The 14,390-nt window shown below is 44.7% G+C and overlaps 1 protein-coding gene across 3 annotated transcripts in view; it reads left to right on the top strand.

Annotated features, from left to right (window-relative positions):
* The window catches only part of LOC132590749 (liprin-alpha-2-like), a 112,869-nt gene that overhangs the window by 86,638 nt on the left and 11,841 nt on the right, over window positions 1–14,390 (top strand). For all 3 annotated transcript variants that reach the window (XM_060263661.1, XM_060263660.1, XM_060263662.1), the window contains 2 exons: window positions 9,323–9,523; window positions 13,032–13,094. In XM_060263661.1, coding sequence (XP_060119644.1) covers window positions 9,323–9,523; window positions 13,032–13,094 — 264 coding nt within the window. The remainder of the gene's footprint in view (window positions 1–9,322; window positions 9,524–13,031; window positions 13,095–14,390) is intronic.

Below are 14,390 nucleotides of genomic sequence, written 5' to 3'. Positions count from 1 at the left end.
GTTTCATACCTGCCTGTCCAAGGATCCAGGAAGACAGACTCTCACAGGTTCTCTCAGTCCTCAGACTTCTAAAAGTTAGAAGGAGAAGAGGGCAAGGCAAGTATAAGCCTTTGAAGGCCTCAAGACCATTAAAAGGCAAGGCTTCTGTCAGTCCACCTTCTTCCTGGACTTTTCTACATTTCTCTTGGTCAGGGTAGTACTCCTTAACAGAGGCATGGATTTAATATCTTTCTCATTTGTTGCTTACTTTGGCACACAGGAAACAAATATCCTCCTACTCATAACATATTTTCATATCTCAAAGCAATGGGCTAAGCAAAGTGCTTCTTGTTAGATGTTCTTGTTTTTCAGAGTTGCAAGTGTATGCTTGTGTCCTTGGGACATCATGCTTTTTCAGCAATCAGCAGTACTTCTGATGACCTCAAATGACAATTCTCAGGTCAGGCTTCAATGAATATACTCCTGTAATTAGGTCCCAGTAGGAGACTGCCCAGTTTTGCAGGCTCTTCCCTTCAGGTCCCAGTAGGAGACTTAGGGTTGCCAATCCCCAGGTGGGGGCAGGGGATCCCCCGGTTTGGAGGCCCTCCCCCTGCTTCAGGGTTGTCAGAAAGCGGGGGGGAGGGGAGGGGAATGTCTGCTGGGAACTCTGTTATTCCCTATGGAGATTTATTCCCATAGAAAATCATGGAGAATTGATCCGTGGGTATCTGGGGCTCTGGGGGGGCTGTTTTTGGGGGTAGAGGCACCAAATTTTCAGTATAGCATCTAGAGCCTCTCCCCAAAATACCCCCAAGTTTCAAAAGGATTGGACCAGGGGGTCCAATTCTATGAGCCCCAAAAGAAGGTGCCCCTATCCTTCATTATTTCTTATGGAAGGAAGGAATTGAAAAGGTGTGCCGTCCCTTTAAATGTAATGGCCAGAACTCCCTTTGGAGTTCAATTATGCTTGTCACAGCTTTGATCTTGGCTCCACCCCTAATGTCTCCTGGCTCCACCCCCAAAGTCCCCAGATATTTCTTGAATTGGACTTGGCAACCCTAAGGAGACTGCTCAGTTTTGCAGGCTCTTCCCCACCTCCAGCCAGCTGACTGGCGGAGGGAAGCCCTACTCCAACAGCCACCATGCCTGTAAAGCTATGCAGGCTTAAAAGAAGCCTGCAGGCTGCCTGTGTTTTGCACTCTGTGTGTGCCTAAATCTGAGCAAGAGGAAAGCTGAATGGGCAAAGTGAGTAGGCAGAGCCATGTGGGTCTTCCCAGTGAGTTTGTGAAGCATGTCAAAAAGGAAGAGAAGCCAGCAGAGTCCCTCTGTTTGGAGGAAAACGCCACCCCCTAGGCTGTTCTGTTTTCCTTTTTCTATGAGTCTGAAGAAGTTGGTTGAAATACAGCAGATGATTACATTCAGCAACTCCTGTGAGTAAATTGGCCCAGTGAGATCACAAAAGTGTGTGTGTGCTAACTACTTATTTTGAATGCGTTGTGAGAGTATGTGTGAGTGTGGGTGTGTTCACTTTCATTTCATGGAACTGTAGCTGCTGGGGGATGAGGAAATGAAGACTGTATTAAGGGGAATTGCACTGCTTTATTTTTATTATTTATTTTAGAGAATGGGAAAGTCTCCTGGCTCCACCTCCAAAGTCCCCAGATATTTTCTGAGTTGGATCTGGCAACCCTAAGCATGATTATGCATGCAAAGAATCCTGTTATCTAGTTCCTTGCAATTGTGGTTTCTGATACATCTTGGCATCTCAGTGGTTAATATTTCATTTGAGTTGGCACAGTTGTTACAGCATATTCCATCTGATGCACCAGCTTCTGACCTCCTTCAGCTGAACTACAGATTTTCCTGAAGCCATTTGAACAACAACTCAAAACCAAGAGTCAAATCCATTTTGACAAGCTGCCCCTATGAACAAAAGTTTTCTCTAGGTTAAGAGGTGTTTTTCATGTATTTACATCTACCTGCAGTAAGATGTTTTTATGGAATGCAAAACAATGATGGGCAGCACATTCTGAGGGCCCTCCAGGCAAAGGCATCCAGTCACTGGCATAAGTATGGCACATTAGCCCACTCCCTGTGGACATTCTGCAGGGGAAAACAACAATGTTCCGCCCTCTGCTAGGCACAGACAGCAGCTGAAGTCATTAGAAACCCCAGCAGCATCCATCAACAACATAAAGGTAGCCAATTATGCCCTCATAGATGGCACACACAGTTGCAACCAGTTACTGGCTGCCAATAATACTGCTGCCCCCTGAAAAAACCCCTCCCAAGAGCCAATGGATGGGGTGAAAGACCCTCCAACAGTGGCACTCCAACAGAAGCATGTGGCCCGAAAGGCCCCCTCCCCATCCCAGAGGAGATGTCTGTCCATTCCCCAGCAAAAGCCAGACAAGCAGCAATACAGCCACCTACCTGTATACATCCCTGCTCCAAGATAAACAAACCTTACTTCTGGAAATGTAAAAATAGAAAGCCAAAATCAGCAGTACGATGCTATTTATTATCTATATGTGCCCCCTTGCCCAGATAGTCTGGAGATATGGGCTGGGTTGTCACCAGTATGCTGATGACACCCAGTTCTGTCTGCTTATAGATGGCTGTCCGGGCTCCACCCCTGATGAACTGGTGAGGCATTGCAAGCCGTGGCTGGTTGGTTGCGCCAGAGCCGACTGAAGTTAAATCCATCTAAGGCAGAAATCCTGTGTCTGGATCGGGGAGGGGGGAGGGAGAAAGTGGGATCAGGCTCCCACCCTTCAATGGTACTCAATTAGTGCTGCCAGCAGAGGTGAAGAGCTTGGGTGTATTCCTGGATACCTCTTTATCTATGGAGGCCCAGGTTGCTGCCACTGCAAGGGCTGCCTTTTTCCATCTGAGGCGAGCCTGATAGTTGGCTCCCTACCTTACCCTGTGATCTAGTCACAGTGATTCACCCAGCGGTCACCTCCAGATTAGACTTTTGTCACTCTCTCTACATGGGGCTACCGTTGACCCTGCTCCAGAAATTCCAGTGGGTTCAGAACGCTGCAACCCAGTTATTAGCATCGAGGCCTATATGGGTGCAGATGCACCCAGTGCTGCACGAACTGCACTGGTTACCCCTCAAGTACTGGATCTGGTTCAAGGCTGTGACGGTAAGGTATGGGTTAACAGAAAACCAAAGACGCACAGAGCCTGCGTCAGGTGGCCCAAGGGTGGGGGCCAGAGTGCTCGGAACTCTCAGGGAGTGAGATTGTCAGCTAACGGCTGAGGAGAAGCAGTTAGTGCCTGACAGAGCCGGAGAGAGTTGTTGCCTGACAGAATCTGGGAGAGTTGGTCTTTGAGGGAGCTGGGGCAGTAGCTGTGGAGAGTCTTCATGAGAAGAAAAGCTGACTGCTAGCTCTATAAAAACAGCAAGGGGTTGTGTGTGACTAAAAAGGAGAGTCACTGTGAAGACCTGAGCGGTCACAGACACTTATATACATCTCTTAAGAACTAGAGAGGTGGTTGAGGGAACAGATGTGGGTCTAAGAGTCTGAAGGGCTGGGAGTAGAGGCTCCAGTCGACTGGAGAGACTTGGCACATCATACCCAAGAGGCCAGCCTTTGCTAGTGTTGGAGAGTGTATTATATGTGAACTGAAAACCCGAGAGACCTATAAGAAAGAAAAAGAGTGGAGGATTGAAGGAGACATGCCAGCAAGCACCCCACTAAAGCCCTGATGTCGATGCCAGCCACATGGGGCCAGCTAAAGAATATCATACAGGCATGGCTCATTGAAAAGGCACTTGGACAGCATGGCTGTGAATCCTAGTATGATCCCCACATAGGAAAAAGGGAAAGGCAGGTAAAAGTCCGGGGGCTGACTTTTTGCCACCACAAACAACTGAAGGGATGGCCAACTGGTGAGCCACCTAGGATATCCATCAGTTTGCCTGGGGCACTGCTACACAATTCCATCCCTCTGCTGCACCCATGTCAGCAGAGCCTGTGCATCCAGCATGGCTGGCCCACTCATGCACTACCTGCATGGCTTATCAGTCACCAGTAGTGCTGTGGGAGAGTCTGGGAGCCAAAGATCCCCTTTCCACCCCCTCAAACTACCCATCAGCCCATTCCATGTGCATACCACACACATAAGCCAACACAGTATGGGGGAAGGGGGGTCAGTCTCCAAGGTGCTCCAGGACCCCTACTATGCTTTGGGGGGGGGGAGACCTGCATGGTGCCGTCATGTGGATGGCAGAAGACGGTTTCACCGTGGAGTGATTTGAATTGCAGTATGGCAATCTGATCGATAATATCCGGAACAAAGATATTTGAAACAGAAGTGGGTCAGTTTAACACGGACTCAACACGCTGTGTGAACAGGGCCTCAGACTCATTCCCTTGCAGGATCTAGGATTGCCAGGTCCCTACATCACTCTGGCGGGGAGTGTTCTGGGGGTAGGCATGGATGTCATGTGGGGCATATGGCCCTTGGGACGGAGGTTCCCCACCCCTGAGCTAGAGCATAGTGTAGTTATCACCCCTGAGCTAGAGCATAGTGTAGTTACCACTATGCACACATGCACATATGTGCATGCACATAGGTTAAAACATTATGTGGTTATGTAGTTATGCGTATATCGCTAAGTAGTAAAAAAAAAAAATGGCGACCATAAACTGATGTCTGAGGCTCCTTTTGCTCTGAGACAGCCTTCAGACATCCGGAAGTTGGTTAACATCGCAGCAGAACTATCCAGACGGGAAAAAACTATGAGGTGAAACCGGAGAACTCAAAAAACACCACAAAGGAGCAGGTAACAAAATAATCCAGTTCCGAGAAGGATTGGGGAGGAGCTACCATGAGTTAATACTGGGAGGCAGATGTTGCTGTCTGATCAGCCACTTTAAATCAGGAAGGAAACAGCAGTGACGACTGATTATACTGTGCACCTGAACAGGGCCTGAGTGTCACCCAGGAAGCTGATTCATCAGGTAAAGTGGGGCAGCTGCTAGACCACCCTAACCACAATTGAATCCTGTCCTCTGCCAGAGGGAGTCCTGACAAAGGAATGAATGCAGGCCTAAACACATTCCAATCCCCCAGCAGTTCTCCTGGGAAACTTTCTTGGGTTCTTTCTCTGTTGCATGACAGGGGCCATGCTGCCAGGAGGCTATGACTTGGGCTGTCCTGCATGAAAACAATGCTGGGTTGAGTTGTGGGAGACAGAAGAAGGGTAGGGTTTTATACCCTGCTTTCCTCTACCCCAAGAAGTCCATAGTGACTTACAATTGCCTTATTCTCTCCAGAATAGGTATCTTGTAAGTTCTGAGATAACTGTGACTGGCCCAAGTCCACCCAGCAATCTTCATATGAAGAAATGGGGAATCAAACCCAGTTCTCCAGATTAGGGTTGACCACTCTTAACCACTACACCGCACCTGGCCTTGTGCAAGGGCATGAGAAAACAGGTCTGGATTCCATGGCTCTTGCTTTTCTTTTAGTTGAACCTCTGTAGAGAGGGGGGTACCTCTAAGGGTTCTGCAATTAGCCATGTTAACCACACAATGTGAACTTTACTCTCCCTCTTGGATGTTTCTAATAAGTGCTGGAACAGTAATATTAGCTGCCCACTGTGAACTTTTCCTGCCACCAAAGTGCTGCGCAGCTCAATCTGAGTCCACATAGCAGCAAGCTCTGAGACAGGGTAGTTGCTATCCTGTGCTCCTCTGGGCCTTTGGGGTGTGGCAGGGTACTTGTGTTTTCAATTTGCGTAGGTGCCTATGAGCTAAGCCATGTTTTTTGCTGGTGCAACCTTCTTCCAGACAGGTGGCATGCCCAGGCTGAAATGGCTTAAGGAGCTAACTAACTCCGATCCACCCCCAGCCTTCGTACTTCTGCACAGCCACAGGGGCCTACACCACCAGTCCACTGACAGGCAGCCAACACAGGGCTGTACCCACAGCCAAGAGCTGCAGGGCAGCATTGCCCTGCTGCTGCAGCACAGCTCCTGCTTACACTGGCATATCTCTGATACACCAGTGTAACAACTTGTTGGCTCCCGGAGTGTTCCCTTCCCCCAGGATTTAACTGTCAGTGCAGTTATCACTGCAATCTCAGCAAAAGTCACAGTTTCTGATGGCAAACGACATAGTCAAGATCTGCAGTTTGTTTTGCTCAGAGGTAGAGCCTTCAACTGAGAGGAAATGTAAAGGGAAAATATTCAACAAATTAATGTTTGATGAAGCTGAAATCTCCAAAAAGCTTTAGTATTCAAATTGGTCTTCTGTTAGGTATGCAAGTTCTGTATAAGAAAAAGAAAGAGACTTGAGCCTTTAGGGATTTTTGAAGAACTTTCAAATGAAAAGTGACATTGAATCATGTAATACATACAAACAAAGGTGTCACATTTAATTTTGTATAATTTATAGCTTTGACAAAACTAAACATGGAGCCAGAAGATCCTTTTTATTCATTTTCTGCAATTATGCTACCATGAAAAGACTAAATTATTAGGCTTGTGAATGGCCTCAGACTTGGCTGAAAGACACAAACTAAGGGTATATAAATCTGAGAAAATGTTGCTGAAAGGCTAAAACATGGCTTCTTTGAATATTTAAATATTATGTTTAGTTCTAGAGATAATCTGTAGTATCAGACAGTAGCAGTTTATTGTGTAAGAAATAATGCCTGATTTGAAATAGCAATGGAATGGGTGATGCATTAAAAAGCTGTAGGGTGCCACAATCCCTCAGGAGTACGCTAAGGGTCTTCTTAAATAAACAAAGTGGAACATTATTCAGAGTTAATAAATAAAGGAACACAAAGTTTACCAGAGCATTCATAGCAGCTTGCCAACCAGGTTACGCAGAGCCATAAGTAAAACCTGGTCTTGAGCTTCTCCATATTTTGGTACACTTGAACTTTAATACATCATTAAATGGCTTTCTGGATATTATCCTGACCCTCAAAACCAGTGAGCAATTGCTATGAAAAGACCTCCATCTGCCCTGTGGAACTTCAGGGCATTTCTCCAGTCAATGCTACTTACTACAAATGTATTTTAGTTTTCATTGTGTCACTTCTGATTCTTACTAAAGTGCTACAAAAAACAAAAAGTATTTTTGTTGTTGTTGAACACGTGCCTTTTCTTGTAATATACATATCTGGAAAACTGAAATATAAGTGATGCTTTAGTAATAAGAGCATCATTAAGTTTGCTGAAGTTGGAGCTCTTCCAAATGCTTCTTGCCAGCTATCAAGATTAGACATAATTTCTGAGAAATTTATACCAATAGGAATCTGTACAGCCATTGCAATCTTCACATCAGGTTCTCCTACCAGTCTCCTTACTCTTGAGAGTATGAGCAGTTACATTATTTTCTGTTGCTACCCCAATATGGAATAGCCTCCCAGATGGAGTGTGGCAGACAACTACCTTGGGCGGGGATGGGGAAGGTCTGTTTAAAATATTGATGGGATGAATAGTACAATCTCTGGCTTCTGCTCTTTAAATACTTGCTTAAACTACTTGTTTTAATGATTTTAATAAGTCATTATATTTCTGTTATATTTTATATTGTTACTTGCCATGGGTCCTGACTCTGTTGGAAAGGAGACAAAATGTTTCCCCTTCTAAGGCTTACCTATTACATGCTGATTTACTGCTCATTGTTTGAAAAATATTGATCTTTTTTTCCCCCTTAATGAAAGTAATATCATTTTACTAAATTTGACAGACTGCATGGTAATGTCACTGGTAATATTAGGAAAAAGTGGTATTTTGAACACAAAACACAGCTGAAGGTGGAGGCTCCTTTGCCTCACATGGAAGGTATGAGGTGGGTCCAGGGGATACAAGCATTCTGTGTCAGGTCGCCAGGGGGAGAAGCCAGTAGGAGCATATCTGTCGACTCCTCTCTCTCCATTTCCTCCTTGAGCCTTGTACTCGGCCCACCCTTCCGCCCCGTATACAGTGTACACTGTGCTGGTTTTTGCACCCTCCTTGTGATTGGCCTGGCAAGGGGAGTGGTTTTTCGCATATCTTGCACTGCTAGCCACGGAATGTTGTTTTGGAACTGGTGGAGCCAGGGCTGGCTCGCCCACTAAGCAAACTAGGTGGTTGCCTAGGGTGCCGGGATGGTGGGGGCACCAAATTTGGCTCCCCCGGTGCCCCAGGCAAGCACCTACTTTGCTTGCCTCCTCTGCCCAGTCACCCACAGCTGCCCATCCTTTCTCATACCATGCTGTATCTCACCCACCCCGGGTGCTGTGCCAAGGCACCCCCCACCCCCTTCCCATACCATCACCACCCACCCGCATGATCACAGCATACTGTGCTGGGACCCTGCCAGAAGAATGCACTAGTGAAGGCTTGGCTTCCCCTCCCTTCCAGTTCTGGAAATTGGGGGGGGGGGAGAGGAGCCTCAGCACATTCTTCTAAAGATAAGATGCATGCCACATCAGGGCTGGCAGGGCCCTGGCGCAGCACTGTGATTGCACAGGTGGGCAGGAACGGGAAGGGAAAGAAAGGGGGGAGGAGGGGAGGTGAGTGGGCATCTTGGCATGGCACCTGGGTGGTGTAATGGAGAGCAGTGGCAGGGGGGCAGTGGGGGGGCACCTGCCTAGGACACCACACACCCATGGGCCGGCGCTGGGTGGAGTTATCATTTAGGTTGGTCACTCTCAGACAGTGAGTGGATTAGTGTGGGAAAAGGTAAAGTGGAGCACCAGAAAATACCAACCCAGTTTGGGGGAAAGGGGCCCAGCAGGATCTGCCTGCAGGCTTTGTGGCCCAGGGCAGGGAATGAGGGCTGCCTTATGAGCTACTCTGGCAAGGCTTTTACCTTCTGTGGGTTTATGGCCCGGGGAGGCTGGGGCCTTACAAGTCAGTTTCCAGTTAGTTTTGCTGGTCAGAGGTGAGCAAAGTGGGGCATCTGGGGCATGGATGCTTGTCCAACATAAGGCTTGCCTGCAGTCTGCATACAAGCCTATGCTCTTGTGCAGTAGCTGCAAATGATCTATAAAGTGGCCCTAATTTAATCCCAACTCTTGTCTCTGTCTCTTTATTCCAACTGGAGAGACAAATGCCACTAATCTTGCCAGCAGTTGACTGTCAGATATGGAAGGCATAGCCTGCTCAAATGTGTACATGGAGCCATCTTTCTACAGTGACATCTTGAAAAAATGGCTTCCAAAGTCCCTTCCCCCTAAAAAAAAAAATCACCAGAAGCAGATGAGAAAGAGTTCACAAAATGCCTATTTTGTTGCAGCTCATCTCACCTCCAATACCAGTTCTAATAAGACTTCGGATGGGTTGGCATTATCAATTTAACTCAATGTAATTTTTTTCACTCAACAGTTGTGGCTAGGAATGCCTGCCTGGTATGTTGCTGCTTGCCGTGCAAATGTGAAAAGTGGCGCCATTATGTCTGCCTTGTCTGATACAGAGATTCAGAGAGAAATTGGAATCAGCAATCCTCTCCATCGTCTAAAGCTCCGTCTGGCAATCCAAGAGATGGTCTCTCTAACAAGCCCCTCAGCTCCTCCAACATCTAGAACAGTGAGTCATGTCCATCTACCTCTCTGTGCTGTTTGACATTATGTAAGTAAACAGCAACAATTGTGATGTGAGAATACCTCTGCAATACTGTGAATTTCAAAACCTGTTACTTAATTTACTGTGTTCATAGTCCAGTGCAGACAAAACCATAGCTAATGCTCTAACTTTGGTCACATTCAGAACATATGATGAAAGTTTCATTTAGCTTGTTGGTTCAGCCCTGTCCTCAGAAGATTTGTGTTAGTTAGACACTATGAGATGTATTTGCCACCTTGAAAGCTGAGAGTCTAAAGAGACAAGGTGGCTGCCTTAATCATAGTTTTTCAAATTACCCTTCAAACCATAACTTTGAATCTGGTTTGTGGTGAGTCCTTCTTTCATAACACCTAACCATGGTTAAACAAAACAGATACTTTAGTGCAGGGTTTAAAAACTTCTAAACTGGCTGCAGAAATTGCTTAATTTTCCTTACATTATGACGTTTCCTATGGCACTGTCTCTCATTTTTTTAAGGTTCTGGTTCTGAATAGAATGCAAGTGATCTCTGGCATGAAAGTGAAACCTTCTTGTCACGAGATTTTTTGCTAGTCACATGTACAGATGTGAAGGGGAAATTCCCATATATGTGAAGTTTCTGCATATAACTGTCCTAAGGGTACCAGTCCACAGGTGGGGCAGGGAATCACCTGATTTTTTTGGCTCCCTCTAGATGCCAGCCAGCTGGCCAGTGGGGGAAACCCCCACCCCAAGTCATCCATGCCCCCCTTGAAAAAAGTGGGGCCCATACATGCCTGTCCTGCAAGCCATAAATTTGTAACTTGCAGAGCAGGCATGCATACTGCCTGCTCTTTCCAAGTGGGGGCCAAGTGCACCTGCCCTGCAAGCAGCAAATGTGCAGCTCCCGGTGCAGGCACACATGGCCCTGCTTTTCCTCAAGCATTTAAAAGGAAGGTTCTCTTTTAAATGGTTTGAGGAAAGTTGGGGGTATGCACGTGGCACTGCAACTTAACATGATGATGTTACTCTGCATGTCATCATCAGATTGGGATGACCCCTCCCCCTCCGAGAACACCCTCCACCAGGGAGAAGATGGGACCTGGCAACCCTAGACTGTCCTAACCTATTTGTATGAGTTGGGAAACTGTGATTAGCTCCATGTTCCAGTACGATTCTGGGTATTAAAATAAACGCATGTGAACTTCACACAGAATGGTGAACAATTTCCCTACAGATGCATACCCTTGTTTAGGAAATAAATTATGTATGAGGCAGAGATAAAACACAATGAAAGACTGGAATATATGATATTGACTAAGTTCCCATTTTTTTGGAAACTAAATCTACAGAAGTATCAATATATTTTCTGAAAGTAAATATTTTATATTAAAGCTATGTAAAAAATCCAGTTATCAACTAGAGACAGTTTCCTAAATAATTGCAGTGGGAAACCAGAGTAATTTTACTAGTCTGATTGAAACTCCTTTCCTTCCATTAAAATCCCCAAATTGTCATCCCCTTAAAAAAATCTCCAGATTCTCTTTAAGCAAAATGTCAATGGCCACTCTGAAAAGCAATATTGTACAGTGGGAAAACAAATACCTCTGACCCTTTTTTTACGATAGAAAATTTCTCTCCAGAAGGTATAAGAGAACATAAGAACATAAGAGAAGACATGTTGGATCAGGCCAATGGCCCATCCAGTCCAACACTCTGTGTCACACAGTGGCCAAAAAAACCCAAATGCCATCAAGAGGTCCACCAGTGGGGCTAGAAGCCCTTCTACTGTGCCCCTCCACAAGTACAAGAATACAGAGCATCACTGGCCCAGACAGAGAGTTCCAATGATAAGCTGTGGCTAGTAGCCACTGATGGACTTCTGCTCCATATGCTTATCCATTCCCCTCTTGAAGCTGTCTATGCTTGTAGCCGCCGCCACCTCCTGCGGCAGTGAATTCCATGTTAATCACCCTTTGGGTGAAAAAGTACTTCCTTTTATCTGTTCTAACCCGACTGCCTCAGCAATTTCATTGAATGCCCACGAGTTCTTGTATTGTGAGAAAGGGAGAAAAGGACTTCCTTCTCTACCTTCTGTATCCCATGCATAATCTTGTAAACCTCTATCATGTCACCCCACAGTCAACGTTTCTCCAAGTTAAAGAGCTCCAAGCGTTTTAACCTTTCTTCATAGGGAAAGTGGTCCATCTCTTTAATCATTCTAGTTGCCCTTTTCTGCACTTTTTCCAATGCTATAATATCTTTTTTGAGGTGTGGTGACCAGAATTGTAGACAGTACTCCAAATGAGGCCACACCATTGATTTATACATGGGCATACCCCTGAGTTTTTTCCTTAAAAACCTTTTCCAATCATGAGCTGTTTGATCTAATTTTCCCTCTTTCATGTGTCTCCTAAAGAATTATTTTTCATGTTCCTTAATGACCTTCCATTCCAAAGTTTCCTCCCCAAATAGACACAAAAGTAAGGTAAGCTCTGACTATTAATGACCATTCCTCTGGCATGCATGAAGATGCTCCATCCAGGAAGTAGACAAAAATCAAATCATCACATTTCCTTTCTTTATGCTGTTGCTCTTTTTGAGAGAGAGGGAGGGTACTGCTGCAGCTCTGTGTTCTATGAAGAACACAGAAAGAGAAGCAGAAAGGATGAGTTGAGAGAATACAGGAAAGGAGCCAGATTGTGTACCTTCACTGCAGCGGCCACATGAAGGTGCCTGCTTGCTGTGCATAATTAAGGAGATTTACACTGTACATCTCACATTGCTACCATGCCATCCTCTTACCTATGTGTGTATCAGCAGGAGAAAACTGCAGTAGCACACACATCTAGACTATGGGACTCAGAAGCACAAAGTTTGCCTGATTACTGAAATTGGACCCATCTGACCAAAGTGGTATTTGATGGATCTGAAAAATGTGACATTTCTTTATACTTATTTAATTATATTCAGATAATCTCTTTCAAATCAGAAACCTCAGGCCTGCCATTCACTACAGGTGTTAACTAGCTTAATGTAACTGGTATTTTTCTTGATTGGATTTTAATTGTGCTTGATTACATTTCAGTGGTGCTTCCTACAGTTCATGTCCCCTTGTCCCTGCTGTTTGTTCAGTTTTACCTTTACATAAAATAACTGCAAAACAAGGATCACTATTGCATTTGAAGAAGCAGGCCCTAGTCCATGAAAGCTTATGCTGGAATAAAATGTTGCTAGGTGCTGCAAGTCTCCTGTTATTTCTTGCTGCAACAGATTTATGTAGCTATCCTGCAGGAATTATCTCCAGATCAGAACAAGCCAAATTTCATCATTTCAAACAGAGGAAGATGAAAAGCAGCTAAGTTGTCTCTAGCTGCAGCTCAGCTGAGGCGAGGACATGGTTGTGCTCATTGTGATGCTGTATGCTGTTAACTTACAGTGTTGCTGCCTTTCTTCTTTAACACTGCTTACCTAATGCGGATTCTACCTGCCTCCCTGTGGGTACTGTCAATAGCCCTCAGGCAACGTTTGGGTGACTCATGAAGAAATGGAAAATCTTGCAGCTCCAGCCAAAACGGTTAGTCTTTCTATTAATAACAACTTCGATGTCTATTCCAGTACCAAAATGCACTTGACTTTGCTGTAGGGCTAAAAGTGGAAGCTACATAACAACTATATACTACTCTGTATTTTATTGCTCTGTCTGTTGAGCTGACTTTCATATATTAAATTGCATGTCTGATATAAAAACAGTGTTTGTTTAAAGTCCAATCGATTTCATAAAGGGAAATTTCAGATAATTTGTGCTAAAAGAAATAAAAAATGTTACTTAAGAGATTTGCTGAAATTCTAGTTTTGATAATATTTTGTCTCTCTACTGCTTTAAACACCTAGTTAATGTTTTTTTCTTGGTACAACCTTTATTTAAACATAATGGTTAAGTATACTAGAATGCAATAAAAACTCTAGATGCATTAATATCAATCTGCAAAACCAGCATAAACCATAATATCTCTGTATTGCTAGTGCAGTAATCAAGATGAGAACATGGTATTAAAAACCTGCCTATAAAATTAATGCTCTGACTTGAAAACTCTACCTTTAATCCCAGGGTCATGGTGGTGGCTGGCTACTGTTACCTAAGAATGTACATGTTTAGGGGTGGGCTTTTAAAAACAATAATAATTGTAAATAAATAATAAACTTCAGTCAATAAATAATGAACTTCAAATAAGCTGACCCTGGCATAAACACAGGCCCTGGAGGATACAATTCAAGATCCTAAACTAACTTTTAAAAATGGTTGTATCAGCAGAAAACTGATGATATTTTGAACAAACAGAATAGAAAATTATAGGATCATAGACTCATAAAGTTGGAAGGGACCTCCAGGGTCATCTAGTCCAACCCCCTGCACAATGCAGGAACCTCACAAATATTTCCTCCTCCCTAAATTCACAGGATCCACATTGCTGTCAGATGGCCATCCAGCCTCTGTTTAAAAACCTCCAAAGGAGGGCACACCATCTCTCGAGGAAGCCTGTTCTACTGAGAAACCACTCTAACTCTCAGGAAGTTCTTCCTAATTTTGAGCCGGAAACTCTTTTGATTTAATTTCAACCCGTTGGTTCTGGTCCTACCTTCTGGGGCCACAAAAAACAATTCTGCACCATCCTCTTTATGACAGCACTTCAAGTACTTGAAGATGGTGATCATATCACCTCAGCTGCCTCCTCTCCAGGCTAAACATGACCAACTCCTTCAACTTTTCCTCATAGGACTTGGTGATTTCTTTTCTCATGAAGCACTTAGATTACAATAATCATATTGTTGCTATCAGATATCTTCATCCTCAGTTTTTAAATTCTAGCCT

This window comes from Heteronotia binoei, unplaced genomic scaffold (genome assembly GCF_032191835.1).
Source record: "Heteronotia binoei isolate CCM8104 ecotype False Entrance Well unplaced genomic scaffold, APGP_CSIRO_Hbin_v1 ptg000648l, whole genome shotgun sequence".
Taxonomy (NCBI): Eukaryota; Metazoa; Chordata; class Lepidosauria; order Squamata; family Gekkonidae; genus Heteronotia; species Heteronotia binoei.
The sequence above is the reverse complement of the archived record's forward strand: the minus strand, read 5'-3'. Positions and strand labels throughout refer to the sequence as shown.